At 38.3% G+C, this 14,309-nt stretch overlaps 2 protein-coding genes across 2 annotated transcripts in view; one reads left to right on the top strand and one right to left on the bottom strand.

Annotated features, from left to right (window-relative positions):
- Positions 1-10,924, top strand: part of CD80 (CD80 molecule) — a 25,314-nt gene extending 14,390 nt beyond the window's left edge. Inside the window, 4 exon segments of the mRNA XM_089910572.1 lie at positions 609-890; positions 5,187-5,300; positions 6,533-6,598; positions 6,601-10,924. Coding sequence (XP_089766698.1) covers positions 609-890; positions 5,187-5,300; positions 6,533-6,598; positions 6,601-6,632 — 494 coding nt within the window. The 3' untranslated portion in view covers positions 6,633-10,924.
- TIMMDC1 (translocase of inner mitochondrial membrane domain containing 1) overlaps positions 10,537-14,309 on the bottom strand; it is a 26,084-nt gene continuing 22,311 nt past the window's right edge. The window contains exon 7 of the mRNA XM_022560624.3: positions 10,537-12,343. Within this exon, the coding sequence (XP_022416332.2) occupies positions 12,193-12,343 (151 nt within the window). The 3' untranslated portion in view covers positions 10,537-12,192. The remainder of the gene's footprint in view (positions 12,344-14,309) is intronic.

Below are 14,309 nucleotides of genomic sequence, written 5' to 3'. Positions count from 1 at the left end.
TATAATCCTATTTTTAATGTTTTAATAAAACAGCAATGTTTGAAGCTCTAAAAAAAAAAAGGAAAGAAAAGAAAAGAAGTCAGGGGAAGGGAAAGGTCTGGTATCAGAAAAACTTGAATTCAAATCCCAGTTCTGCCACTTATTGGTTGTGATTTCTCTAGACCTCAATTTGATTATTTATAAAGTGAAACATTGTATTAGGTTAAATCATATGAAATTACTGATATTTGACCTTTTTTGCTCTACAACCTACCTCCTAGGGTTGTTGTAAAGATGAAATGAGATAATGTCCAGACCTAAGAAACATTAACGTGTTGTCTATTATTTTTTTCTTCACCTCTTGCAAATGCAAGTATTGATACTATGTCAATATTTATTCACATGAACCTACTTCTTTCTTTAATAAGTGCCCTCCTACCTCCTTATGAAGAATTGATATAACCAATTCAAACCAAAATTAGTCTTTGGATTATACATAAATATTAATGACTTATGGGAAGTTGCAAATTATATTTTATTATTCTGATTAAAGATAGGTATTTATTAAAAATATAAACACACACACAAATATGTAATGATATGTACTTACAGCCTTGTTCTTTCTTCAGCTGACTTCCCTGTCCCTAGTATAACTGATCTTGGAAATCCATCTCCTAACAACAGAAGGATAATTTGCTCAACCTCTGGAGGTTTTCCAAAGCCTCACCTTTCCTGGTTGGAAAATGGAGAAGAATTAAATTCTACCAATACGACACTTTCCCAGGATCCTGAAACTGAGCTCTACACGATTAGCAGCGAACTGGATTTCAATATGACAAGCAACCACAGCTTTGTGTGTCTTGTCAAGTATGGAGGCTTAACAGTGTCACAGACCTTCAACTGGCAAAAATGTAAGTGATACTGTTCTGGGAAGTTTCTGCTATGTAGAGTCTAAAAAGAAAATAACTCAGCCAGATGCATCACAGAATTATGTATATTGACTCTGATAGTATTTTTTTGCAGTATTTTTAGACATGCAAATAAAATGATAATGACAGTATTACTATGACTTATTAAGGTTTGACTATAATGTCACTAGACTTATTTTCTTTAATAAACATTCTAAAATTTAGACATCCAAGTAAGTTCTATCCATCAAGTCAACATATTAGGAAGTTATTATAACAATATTGTTGTGATTGAAAGCACTAAGAATTGTCCTTCTTTGGATTTGCTCTCTGGGCTTTGGCACTTTCATTTTGGGGGCCCCCTCCCCATGGTCCCATGATGTCAAATCATTGTCTTTTGAGGGTGAATGTACCTTTTAAGAACTACTGGTTCATTTAGAACCAAGTCGGTCATTTTTAACCAAAACCATGACCAAATAGTTTACCCTACATGTAGTAAACTTATAGAATTTTCTTTCCCCAAGAGGTGAAATCGTCTGAAAATATAAAATGGAAAAAGTTGGGCTTTTATAAATTTATGCATATTAAACCCATAATGGGTTATCACAGAAGAACTCAAATACTTGAAATACATTTCTAACTTGTTTGGCTGATTATATGGAGCACCACCAGGCCTCTCTCACCCCTAGCCCCACTTATAACAATATGTTTTGTGGCTGCATAGTAAAAAATTATACATCGAGTATAATTTATTATGTGTAGTATGTCTTACATCTTCCTCTTATTTTTGCTTGTAGTAGAGGAGATATTTTAGATGGTCTAGTAGTTCATCTTAGTGAATGATTTACTCCAGATCTTTCTATGTTGAGTGGATTCTTTATTTTCCTCAATAGGTAATGAGATAAAATTTTGACATGATTTTATTAATAGTACAAACTCATCTCTATCATCTTTTATGTATTCTAAAGAATTTATAAAAATGAATTTTGAATCCTATAGTAAAAATAGTTTATTAATTCAGCATTCTTGTCACTTTACTGATATATAATTATTTAACCACTTTTAGATTATCATGACTAAGGTAGACAGTATTACACAAATTAGTAACAGCAGCTTCAATTATATTTTATTTTGGACATCATTTATATTTGGAATATGAGTACATATGATATTCTAGGGCAAGGGTTGACAAAACTTTTCAGAAAAGGGCCAGATAGTAAATATTTATTCTTTACAGGTCATATGGTCTCTGGCAACAACTCAGTTCTGCTGTTATAGCATGAAAGCAGCCATAGAAAAGACAAATGAATGACATAGCTGTGTTTTAACAAAATTTTATTTAAAAAAATAGGTGAGGGGCTTCCCTGGTGGCGCAGTGGTTGAGAGTCCGCCTGCCGATGCAGGGGACACGGGTTCGTGCCCCGGTCCGGGAAGATCCCACGTGCTGCTGGGCCCGTGAGCCATGGCCGCTGAGCCTGCGTGTCCGGAGCCTGTGCTCCGCAACGGGAGAGGCCACAACAGTGAGAAGCCCGCGTACCGCAAAGATAAAAAAAAAAAAAAAAAAAAAAAAAATTAAATAAATAAATAAATAAATAGGTGGTAAGCCAGGTTTGGCCTGTGCATGGTAGTTTGTTAACTTATAGGAAATAGAATGTAGTCCTTTATATAAAAGGATGGAGCTATTATTTAAAGATGATTTAGACTGCCCAGCTTTATCATCTTTTCCCTAGTTTGCCTTCTCTCAATTCTTCCTTCATGCTAAGGATGAGCAGTATCCCTTTTCACGATAATTGAAAACACTAGTTCTTTGTCCTATTTGGTCCACATTCACAATGACTAATGGAGAGATGATTAACAGTATGTGTTTAATCATTCTTTCTTTCATTCAGTTTTTATTAAGTAGTTATCACATACCAAGCATCTTGCTAGGCACCAGTGTTGTCTTTGTGGTCAGAGAGCTTTAAATACTTCAGATCTCATGAACTGGATGGCAAGTATCATTTAGAGTCAAAAGCAAATAATGCATTTGTGGGGGAGGTCAAGGGGTGACTGCATAAAACAAACGTAAATTAGGTGTATAGTTGATAGGAATAGTTATGTCAATGTGAATAAAGCTTTACTATTTAAATACCCACTCTTTACCCCAAATTTATTAATTAAACAGATTGGATCTATGGCTCTTTTAGCCTGGGCCGGCCCAATTTGTTAACCCTTGATGTACTGGAAGATATATGTGTGTGTGTGGAAGGGGTCAATCAGAGAGTCCCACTCAGGCTGTCTAACGAGCTATATGTGCAGATGTCGTCACACAACTATGCACTTGGGATTTTGGGTCTGCCCTGGGGTGCCTTACCAGGTTCCTAATAGGTATCACGACAGAGCACATTTGCTGCTACTGGTTCCCCTTTCTGTCTCTTTAAACACATACCTTCTTTCCAGGCTGAGTGAGGCTTGAGGATGGATGAGGAGTGACCTCTGAGAGGAAGCCAGGAGTGAGTTGGAACTTGTGAAACGTCTAGGCTCCCAGGATAATAGCAAGAGCTTCTTTGTTATTTGGGGTGTCATTCTGGTCTGCAGAGGCCAACCCTGCTAATCACTCGATGTCTCCACCCAATCTGGTGTTTTAGAGAATAATAAAAAAACGACTTTCCCTAGTCTCTAAGTAGTAGGCTCTCTATGGTCAAATGTGCATTTTATAATGATCACTGTGGCAGAATGTGTAGGAATTATTAAAGCCTAGAAAACCAGAGGCAAAGAGACCAATATAAAGGCGACTAAGTTGGAGATCAGAAAAACCTGAACGAAGGCGGTTGCTGCAGGAGATTTGGAGAAAAGGAATCAGTTGCAGGGATTTTCTCAATACAGCATAGAAAGTCAGTGGGAGCTACTGGGCAGTGAGCACAAAGGCAAGCCTCCCCTTTTATTTGGGTCACTGATGGTGCTGCCATTCATTGAAATGGGAGAATGCGGGTGGTAGATATGCTTTGGAAAGAATACATGGATACTGAATTCAATTTTAGTCAGGTGGAGATGCTGGCATCCAACCATTAGTCAACGGCTGGAAGTACAAATTTGGGGCTCAGAAATGAGATCAGAAATATGGTATACAGATTTAGAAATCAGCTGGTGTTTCCAAACTTGGGTGTGGATGAGATCACCCCATGATTACCGGGGCCAGTGAGAGGAGAATGGGACCACAGATGGAGCCATGGGGAACAACGGTAGTTAAAGGACAAGAGGAGGAAGAGCCTACAAAGAAAACTGAGTCACAACAAACAGAAACTGAAGAATGTGGTGTCACAGACGTCCCAGGAGGAAAAGTGTCAACTGGGCCGAAAGCTGATGAGAAGTCCAATAAGCTAAAGACCGAAATTTATCCCCAAGGCTTGTAATCAGAATAATGAGAAACGGTACTTTAGTAAATGCTCAATATTTATTTGTAAGCCATTCCGGAGAAATCAGAAGAGGATGAGCTCCTAATATTCCTTTTGTGTCCCTGCCCTTCTCCAGATGTTGCTAACTATTCCTCAAAGGGGTTGAAAATAAATGGTGTAGCTGCTGCTCCTGAGCGGGAGGGACTGACAGCAGTACCGCATACACCTTTCTACTCCCACCCGCATCCTTCCTCGTGTGCCCTGTCTTTTCTCTGTTCCCTGTGTTCTACATCTGATAGCCAGTTTGTAGAGCTCTCCTTCAGGATGATCCTACCTACTACCAAGCCATATCCATGCTTGGTTCTTTGCTGGGTCTCTTCTATTCTTCCAGAAGCTCTAGGCTGTATGATGAAAAATGTGTATCTGATAATGAATGCAAAGTGGCTTCTGTAGCTTTAGGCAGCTACTGTAGGGATGTGTTTGTGTGTGTGTGTGTGTGTTAAAGAGGACACCCTGAAAGGGAGAAGGCATGACAGAGCTGGAGAAGGAAAAATAAGGTATCTCTAGAACACAATATCAATTATTAGTAGCAATACATAGTAATATCAGCTATAGAAATGAGATAGGAAGACAAGATAGCTTTTAAAGGCTTTCCTGAGAATCTTTTTTTATGCCAACTTAACTCAGTAAATGCAAAAGTTCAAATTTTCTTTTTCACATTTAATATCTGACATCTGGTATTAGTTGCCCACAAGTATGTGTCTGATTAAAGAGTTATGCAAGAAAAATGCTGGAAGCTGCATTTTGGAGAGCTGACCAGGCAAAAAAGTGAAAAATGCTTTACAGTTGTGTCAATATAAGGGGCACAGAATGGGTATCAGGCAGTTGGAAACACATTAGAGCTGACACTATTCTTTTCCTTCAGCAGCCAAACCAGCCCCTTCTGCTGATCAGCTCCTGCTCTGGGCCATTATTATCCCAGTCTCAGCATGTGGGATTTCTGTGATCATTGCAGTAACACTAACATGCCTGTCCTGCAGTAAGTAATATTGTACTATCACAACGATCTCAATTCCTGGACACCCAAACTCTACCAGTATGGGTCAGCACCTCTCCGAGGTTTTAGCCTATTTTACTCTCACTTTTGGAGCAAATCTATGGAAACTTTAGTGTCTCCTTTACTTGTCTCAGCAAGTTCTGTTCATTCACTGGACAGATATTTCTTGGACACCTGCTATGTGCCTGGCACTCTACTAGGCACTGGAGTTACAAAGATGAGAGATCACTGCCCTCAAGACACATTCTAGTTTAGTCCTTTTATTTTTCCCCTAAATGTATAATATTTTCTTGGAGACACTGAGGCTTGCTAACTAAACTGAAAACATATCTGATACAAAGTGATAGTCTAATCTTTGATTTGGAATTGGAGGAAAGGTAGAATGACAAGGTTTAAGGGTAAGAATCATTTTCTTGGAGGAGGGTAAGATGCACTAATGAGATGTAGTTGAGCAACTATATGGCCACAGGTGATTTTACCAATTCTCAATTCTTCAGAATTTATTTTTGGATGAAAGATCAGGAGTGAGGAAAGAAGAGATATCTAGGATTTTTTTTCCTATGAATCTAAATTTTTGGCTTTATACATATGCTACCCTCAATCTGTAATTAAATGAAGAGGAACTGCTAGGCCAGTGCTAAGGCTATAGTCACCATGAAGGAACACCAACCTTTCTTGGAGTAGAAATCTTGTACACTGAGCAAAGAAAATTGCAAGACCAACATCTGCTGATTTCCCCAACTTTCAGCACAAAAAAATGTCAAGGCTCGAGGAAGTGACTAGAGACTCTTTGCTATGAACATCCTACCCCATGGGTAGGATAAAGAGGTCTGGTGGGCTCAAGGATGTTTCTAATACAGACTGTGAACCTCTCTAGTTCAGAGTTTTTCATCCTTAGTACTATTGACTTTGGGAGCTGTATAATTCTTTGTTTTAGGGGGCTGATCTGTGCATTGTAGGATGTTTAGCAGCATCCCTAGCCCCCACTCACTATATGCCAATAGCACCTCTTGCCCCTGTTGTGACAGCCAAAGATGTCTCTAGACATTGCACATGTCCCTGGGGGGTGATGGTGGTGGTGGCTGTGGAAATCACCCCTGGTTGAGAACCACTCCTCTAGTTCTAAGCCAGTTGAAGGTTTGCTGAAATACATGGGCGTGATTTAAGGGAAACTTACCTACCTAGATTTTTATTGCTTGTGCTCTGTCTTCAAGGACATGCTGCAAGATGGAGAGAGAGGATGAGGAATAAGGAGAGCATGGAAATGGAAAGGATTTCCCCATCTACATAGGATCTGTGGAAGGACTGGGCTGACCAGAACACCTCGAGGTATCTTCTCTACCAGTGTGGGATATGTGAGATCTTGTGCTCGTGAACACAGAGTTTTCTTCCTCTCAGTACCAAATTTAAGATCTTTTACTACTACTACCACCTTTTCAAAATCCACATTCAATGTACTCTAAACAGATGGTTGGCACCTCTCTCCTTTCTCCCCACATAAAATTTGCTTCTTGTAACCTCTTCCTTTGCCATGCCATTCTGCCATCTTGAAATGTTCCCCTCTTGTCAGTCAACTCAGTGTCTTTCAGTATCTGTCAAACACGTGTACTATTCCTGGGCTATCTCCTTATTCTGATCACTCCTTTTCCCCTGTATCCCTCAGTACTGTTGGACACAGACTGGGGTCACTCTGTACTAATTCAGTAACATCTCATTGATCTGTCTGCCTCTTACTAACAGAGTCATCTTCCACTGACCCAATTACGGAGCCGAATTTCATAAAGAATTACCCCTCCGTGTCATTTTCTCACTTAAAAACTCAGAAGAGACCCCAGGGTATACAGGAAAAGTTTCAGAACTTTTTACTTTCCACATTCCAGCTGATCTCTTCAGTCTAAACATCTTCGGTTGTTTCTGTTGTTCTTCACACGGCAGTTTCCAAAAGCTCCATGTGAACACACTAAATGTCAATAAATGGTGTCCGAAACTTTAGATTTGATCTGATTCTACATATGATGGAGTAGTTACTATTCATCCAAGGATGTTAAGGAAGCCTAAACACAGCATCAGCTTTTGTGAATCACACTATTAGTTTATATCAATTTTGTGCTATCCTAAAATCCCCAGGTCTTTTCAGGTAAGAGAAACATTGAGACATTAGGATCCAAAAGACTGACATCAGGACCAGGGTAAACCACTATAAATCAGTCTCCATAAACAGTTTAGTTTTGACTTGTGAAGGTTAGGGTAACAGCGGCATTAAAAAATGAGATTCTGCAGAGTTACCTTTAAAAAGAAAGTAAGTGAGCTATAATACCTGAGACTTACATAACAGGTTATGTTTTACAAATGCATTATTTCATTTCGCCGTATAAAAATATCTATGAGCACGATCTTTCTATCTCCGTTTTATGGGAGAGAAACCCAAGGCTCCCAGAGGTAGAGTGATCTGCCTGAAGTCAGACAAATAAGGAGGAAAACCAGGACCCAAACTCGACATCAAGCTCAGGTTCCTTTCACAGCAGCATAGCAGCCTATGCATATTTTCCACACAGCAGTCTCTCAGCTTCCTATTCTGCTTTCTTTTCATTTCAACTTCTTGCTCATTCTCCAGGATGCCCTTCCCAGGATGTTCCCCTCAGTTCTGCAGTTACCTAGCATTTCCCTGACTTTCCTTCCATCTTAAAAGTTTTCTGCTCAGTCAGCTGATCCCTCATAATGAAGCCAGGAACCCAGTCTCCTTCACAAGTATTCTGTGGCCATCTTGCCCAGTTCAAGCAGTTCTGCCCAACCACTAGAGCAGTGCTCTCTCTAGCACGTCACTCTGCACCCTGGGTTTATTTTCATGTGCCGTGTCTTATATCCTTTACCAAAGTGTAGGCTTACTGAGAAAAGCAAGCATGCCTGATACACCTTTGTTTGCCCCACACATATGTGAGTGAGTGCCTTGATCCATAATGTTTGGTTGGTTTGTGATAGCTGGTGCTTAATATTTGCCTGATATTTCATGTAGTAAAAATTGTCAGACTTGTCCTAAATTCTCTCATAATTTAGACTTGCCTTCATGTTCTTTAGCCATCAAGATTAATATCTACAATGTTACCTCAAACTGGGAATACCCTTGTGATAAAAAATATAAAAATTTTTAATGTTTTCTTCAGGTCCCACATCCGAGATCGACTTCTTCTTGGAGCTTCCTCAAATGGCCAGGATTATCCCACCTCGACCTTCATGTATCTGTTCTCTAGGAGCCTCTTCAGTCCAGTGGCTTTGCTGAAAGTGACTAGAGGAGTATGATGGGGACAGAAGTAGCTATGGTGACCCTGACCAACGATTTGGAAACACAGAATTCTTTAGGCCTGGAAGAGACATTAGTGAATACTCTTACTAATGACAAGGACATCGAAGTCCTGGAAGGTGACTTGAATTGTAAAGGCCAGGGCCAGAACCCAGATTTCCTGGCACTGGTGCTCTTTTCCTTCATCAGTCCAGCTTTGTGCTATTAACTGGTATGTGTGTACACACACACACACACACACACACACACACACACACACACACACATCAGTCAAAGTGCTTCTGGAAACAGAATTTATCCAGTATCAATCAGGTCAATTTCAGAGACTTGATCTGATGAAGGAATGGAGAAGGATGTTATGTTGTTAAAAGCAATCTAATGTTAATGTGTGGGAAGTATGGTGTATGTACACCTAGATGAGGTTAATGGAAATATTATTGGTGTTTAGCCAGCACATTTTCATTGTGTTCTCCTTTGTTGTTCTCCCACTTCTCTACTATGTTCAGGAGGAAGTAGACCCATCTAAAACTAATTTCCTCTGACAGGTAGAATGAATGACTTATACAGTAAGTCCCCTACATACGAATGAGTTCCATTCTGAGAGCGTGTTCGTAAGTCCAATTTGTTTGTAAGGCCAACAAAGTTAGCCTAGGTACCCGACTAACACAGCGGCTATATACCGCTGATTTTACGCTTGCTTCTGGACATGCTGGGCTTGAAGTAAATATACTGTTACTACTGTACTCTATACAGTACTGTAAAGTACACAAAAGCATAATGGTGCACGCACGTGACGACGTATGCCAGACACTTGAACTAACTTACGTGATTGGACGTGCGAACACATGTTCGCATCTTCAAAAGTTCGCAACTTGTTAGTAAATGCAAACAGAATGACTTTATTTTTTGTTTTGTAAAGTAAATCAAACTTACCAGATCATAGGTCAAACAAGAATAGATTTTGTTGAACTGTTTTTTTTTCTTTTAAAAGGAGCAACTAAAAAATAAATCAATACTATGAAAAGCCCAGATGAATGCTTCTTGATAATTCCTTGGAAAAAAGTTGGTAAGCCAAAGTAAATACTGTATTAGAGAACAAGGGCATAGCAAAATACTTAATACACACTGCTAACCTCTGTGGTTAAGACTGACACAACCAATAAACTGTTAAGGAGGAAAATGCAAACTTCTCTAAGAAAAGATTTAGCAAAAGTTGTGCATGTGTACAAACCACACACAAAGTTTTTTTTCTATTTAAAATCTATGAACTAATCAATAACTTGTTCTAGAAAGTAAATGCAAATGAAAACAGCTTCATAAGTTCATTTTTGTAATAAAAATTGGCATATCTATTTTGTTACTTCAAAGACATATAAAGGAATTAAAATTTATTTTTAGTTAAATTAAAAAAAAAACAGTTCACAACTTGAATGTTGGTATGTAGGGGACTTACAACTCAAAGCAATAGTAAGGTTGGAGAGTGATAATTTGTTTAGTTCACATTGGACTGATACTCTCCTTAAATGGCTTTATGCTAGTTTAATCTCATTTGTAAAATCTTTATGAGAAGGTTCTCATTTAAAATGAGATAGGTTTTATGTATGTACTAAAGAGTAAGCTGTCTTTAGCAGAAACTGATTGAAGTAATGAAAATAGCATTCCATAGGGCTTCCTTACATTCCTAAAGTGGCTTTTCCTCCATGGTATTTCTGGATCCCTCTGACATCAGCAGAGAATTGAAAAGAAAGAAGTGGCCAACTGCTGTTCCTACATCACTTAACTCATGACTCCTCTTTCTCTGAAATTGCCTTCCATGCTCATTGGACCAGGAGTGGACGTGATTTAACCTGGGGCAATCAGACATTCTCATTTGAAAATCTGGAGTCGCACAGCAAGTTGACCAAGTTTCTCAAACGGGGCTGGATTTAAAACGTTTAATTTTGGTAGCTGTAAAGGGGCTAGATTACTCTATATAGTCTATGGAACAGAGGTACACTTTTAAATGGTTGCTCACAGAACAAAATTACAAGAATTTAAACAAACAAACAGCTACCAAAAAAAAAAACCACACCAGGAACTGCCACATTTAGTTAAGATTCATAATCCTTGGACATGATCAAAAGGAGACCTCTAGAAGTAACCACAAAACAGTACAAACCTAAGAGACAGCTTACTTGTACTTTAAATAAATTATAGTAAATTACTGCTTATTACATTTAATAAATGTGTTACTATTTTTTCAAGTAGTATTTTTTACTTTTATTATTCTGATATTTTTGTGATATGAATAAAATTATTTTAAAACCAACCATCTAATTTTATAAGTTGAAGAATTTAATCTCAATGTGGTTGTGAATAGAACAATAAACAGATTGACAAGTACCAATTTGTCAGCAATTTATGAATGGGATAATTAAGAAAAACATGCTTTTGGGAGTGTGGCAATAATATGTAAATCATGGTGAAAATGTGCTGGTGCGTATCCTTTTAACTGCTAATACCTGTTGTTAGATAATGCCCTGTGTGCCACTGCATTGTGCTACGTTTTACACACATCGTTTCATTTAATACTCATTCTGAGGTAGATACTGTTTCATTTGACAGATGAGAAAACTTGAGACTTAAAGTAAAATGGCTTGGCTGCAGGTCACATGGCTGCAAAGCTCCAGGGCTGAGATTCCAAGCCAGTTGTTCTGCCTCCAGAGCCCACGGCTTTAGCCCCTACTCTAGGCTGCTTCACAAACCCTGCTCACGTGAACAGTATTTTCAGAGTAGGAACCAAGAGGTCTAACCCCAAAACAAAGCACTAGCAGTTTTTTCCTCTCAGTACACTCAATTCAGTCATTCTCACCTCTCACTGAGTAAAAGTTATAATCTGCAAGGCAGCCTCCTTCTCAGGCAGCAAGCTCCTGGAGTGTAGAGACAGTGTATCTATTCTGAGTAACTCTTGTATACTATAGCAGAGATACTTTGTCAGCATTACTGAGATAGGAAACAAGGTCGGTTGTTTCTTTAATAATGCTTATCTACTTCCTTTTTGTTAAGTTTTGTATTATTTCAAATGGCACAGGAACCATCTTTGATTTTTATTAAGACAGAACCAAACACGACTACACATTTAGGTCCTTACTGTTTCTAGGACTCAAGGGTGCAAGGGTTTCACAGACCATTTGCCTTACCTGGTTCCTTCCTCTCTTTCCTAGTGATCCCTACAGTACTCTTTTAAAGGGCTACAAGAATAAATTTACAGCCTGTACAATTCAACTTTAATCTTTTGGGAAATCTTAATTTACTATTGTATAATCCAGGGAAAAGAAATCTATATTGATCAATCAATATAGATATAATGTCAAATATATAGATCAATCAATGTAGATAAAAGTATGTACTTAAATTTAAGGATGAGTAAAGTAAGAGTACAGTAGCCCAATTCTTGGTTAAAAAAAAAAGTAAGAGCAAGTCACTGCCACTACAGATGCCCATACTTACATCTGTCAGCAGCCCAACTAACTGGCATTCAATGGACATAGCAACACAGCTTTCAACTCTCCAATGAGTTTTAAGTCCAGAGCATGTTCAGTCTTTGTCTTGTTTATCTGCTGACGAAGGGTTTCTAGGAAGATTTAGCAGTGCTTCAATTTTCTTAGCATCGGCCTTGGATCGATTTTTCTGTAAATTACTTTCAATTTCTTCAGGGAGGAGCTCGGTAAAGTGTAGTCTGGCTTTCCTGTAATCAAAGAACAAGAAGGATATATCAAGTACTGCTCTATTTCTTTGGTTTCTAGAGAGAATTTTTTTTAGAAGGATAGTGTTTGTCTTATACTCCCTTACAACTTGTGAGCAAACATTGCTCCTTGCACTTCAAATACAATGACTTTCTTCTCTCTCCTAACCTGTTCCACTTACAAGCCAGCTAGGAGTCTCACATTACCAACGTGGACATTGCCAGCAGTAGCTCTGAACCTTAAGACATTCCAGAGTTCTCGAAGGGGTGACATGCAGTTGCTGAATGAAGCACGCTGAGCTAAGGTGTGAGCCTCAAACCAATCTGTCCTCTTGCCCTCAGGGCCCAGAGGGGATGTGAAACACCCTGCCACTCTGTTAAACTCTGTTGACAGACCTTGTGGGACATGCACAAAGGTTATAACATTGGTCATCTCAGTACGGAAAAGTCACATAGGGCAATACTACATACGTATATTTACTAGGAGTTAAAAAATCGAATTTCCAAATAACAGATCAGTTCTTTCTCCAAGTCAAGTATTAGTGTCTTCCTGCCTTTAAGTGATTATCAGGGTCACCTATGACTTTCTTCTCAACTCTTCATAACCAGATTTGACCATATCTTCTTTCATAGCTCTATGGAAAATACAGCCAATGTTCTGTATTTTCTGCTCACTATGTCAATTTTCTAGATTCTCACTTTGTTGATTTCTCTATACTGTAGTTATTTTCAAGCAAAGAAGCAGACATATAAAAGGTTCTTAACTATTTATTAACTGTCCTCAGAAATACCACATATATATTATATATGTATATATATGTAAATATATAAATAACCTATATACTTCTGACACTATTTCCTTCTGCCAAAATATTCTTTCATTTCTATAATTCCAGTTGTTGTTTTTACCCATTCTTGAGGTTTTCCATCTCTAAATAACTGACCAACTTCTCTAGTGTTTTTTTTTCTGGTTTCCTTTTTTTCTGATTGGAATACAATTATTATTTGTTCATATTTTTCCAAATGTTAATTCTTCTATAACTTCCTATATCAGATTCGAATAACCAGATATTTTCCTTACTTTTCCAACTCCTTTCTCAAAGATTCCTTTTTTAAAAAGAAGTCTCTTAGGGCACCTAAAGGGCTAGAAATAAGCTAATGCTTTCATGCTTTTAGCTCTCCATAATATCAAATTATATGATGGCATTCAGAATTTTAAGTACTTTATCCTAGAACCTAGAGAGCTGCATATCTCACTCACCTTCTTACTATGGAAAGAAGACAGAACAAAACAAACATATGTTGAACACCGTGGTGTGATTCTGCCCTTAGAACAGCTGAGAAAACTGAGGGCTTGAAGTTAAGGAAAACATCTACGGTCACAGAATTAATCAATAGTCTAGCTGGGATTTAAGGTTTGTTTTCAAGGTTTCATTGGCTCTAAAATCAATGCTTTTTCTCCTATATCACCTGTCCTTGGATAACAGATCTACAGATATTAAGAATTTCCGTGTGTGTGTGTGTGTGTGTGTGTGTGTGTGTGTAGCACACATGGAAGTTTCAAATAAAAACATGGGAAAAAGAAGACTGCTTATCTACCAAACCACCAAAGTAGCAGCAGCAGATGTCACCTTACTGGCCAGGAAGCAGAACCATGAGAATCATTTGTACCGAAGTGCTAGATGGCAGCCTATTATGATGATCTTAAAAAGAATTAGCATGAAGTCTGCTATTGCTGGACCCCAAGGAGTGACTAGATAAACAGGTGACAGTCTGTATCCTTCTCAGTGGCATCTAGTCCATGAACAGCCACTATATCTACCTAATGCCTATTGCATCCACAGCAAGAAGTAAAATCTTTGAATGTGGAGGCCTAACATGCTCTGTATTGTTCATAGATGTATGTGTAAACAAGGATATCATCTTTTAAATAAAGCTCACTCATTGCTGTTTATTTCCTTTAGGTAAT

The sequence above is a fragment of the Delphinapterus leucas genome, chromosome 4, assembly GCF_059928025.1.
Source record: "Delphinapterus leucas isolate spDelLeu-1000000601 "Yukka" chromosome 4, BTC_Dleu_Yukka2, whole genome shotgun sequence".
Lineage (NCBI taxonomy): Eukaryota > Metazoa > Chordata > Mammalia > Artiodactyla > Monodontidae > Delphinapterus > Delphinapterus leucas.
Note: the sequence above shows the minus strand (reverse complement) of the source record. Positions and strands in the feature narration are given on the sequence as shown.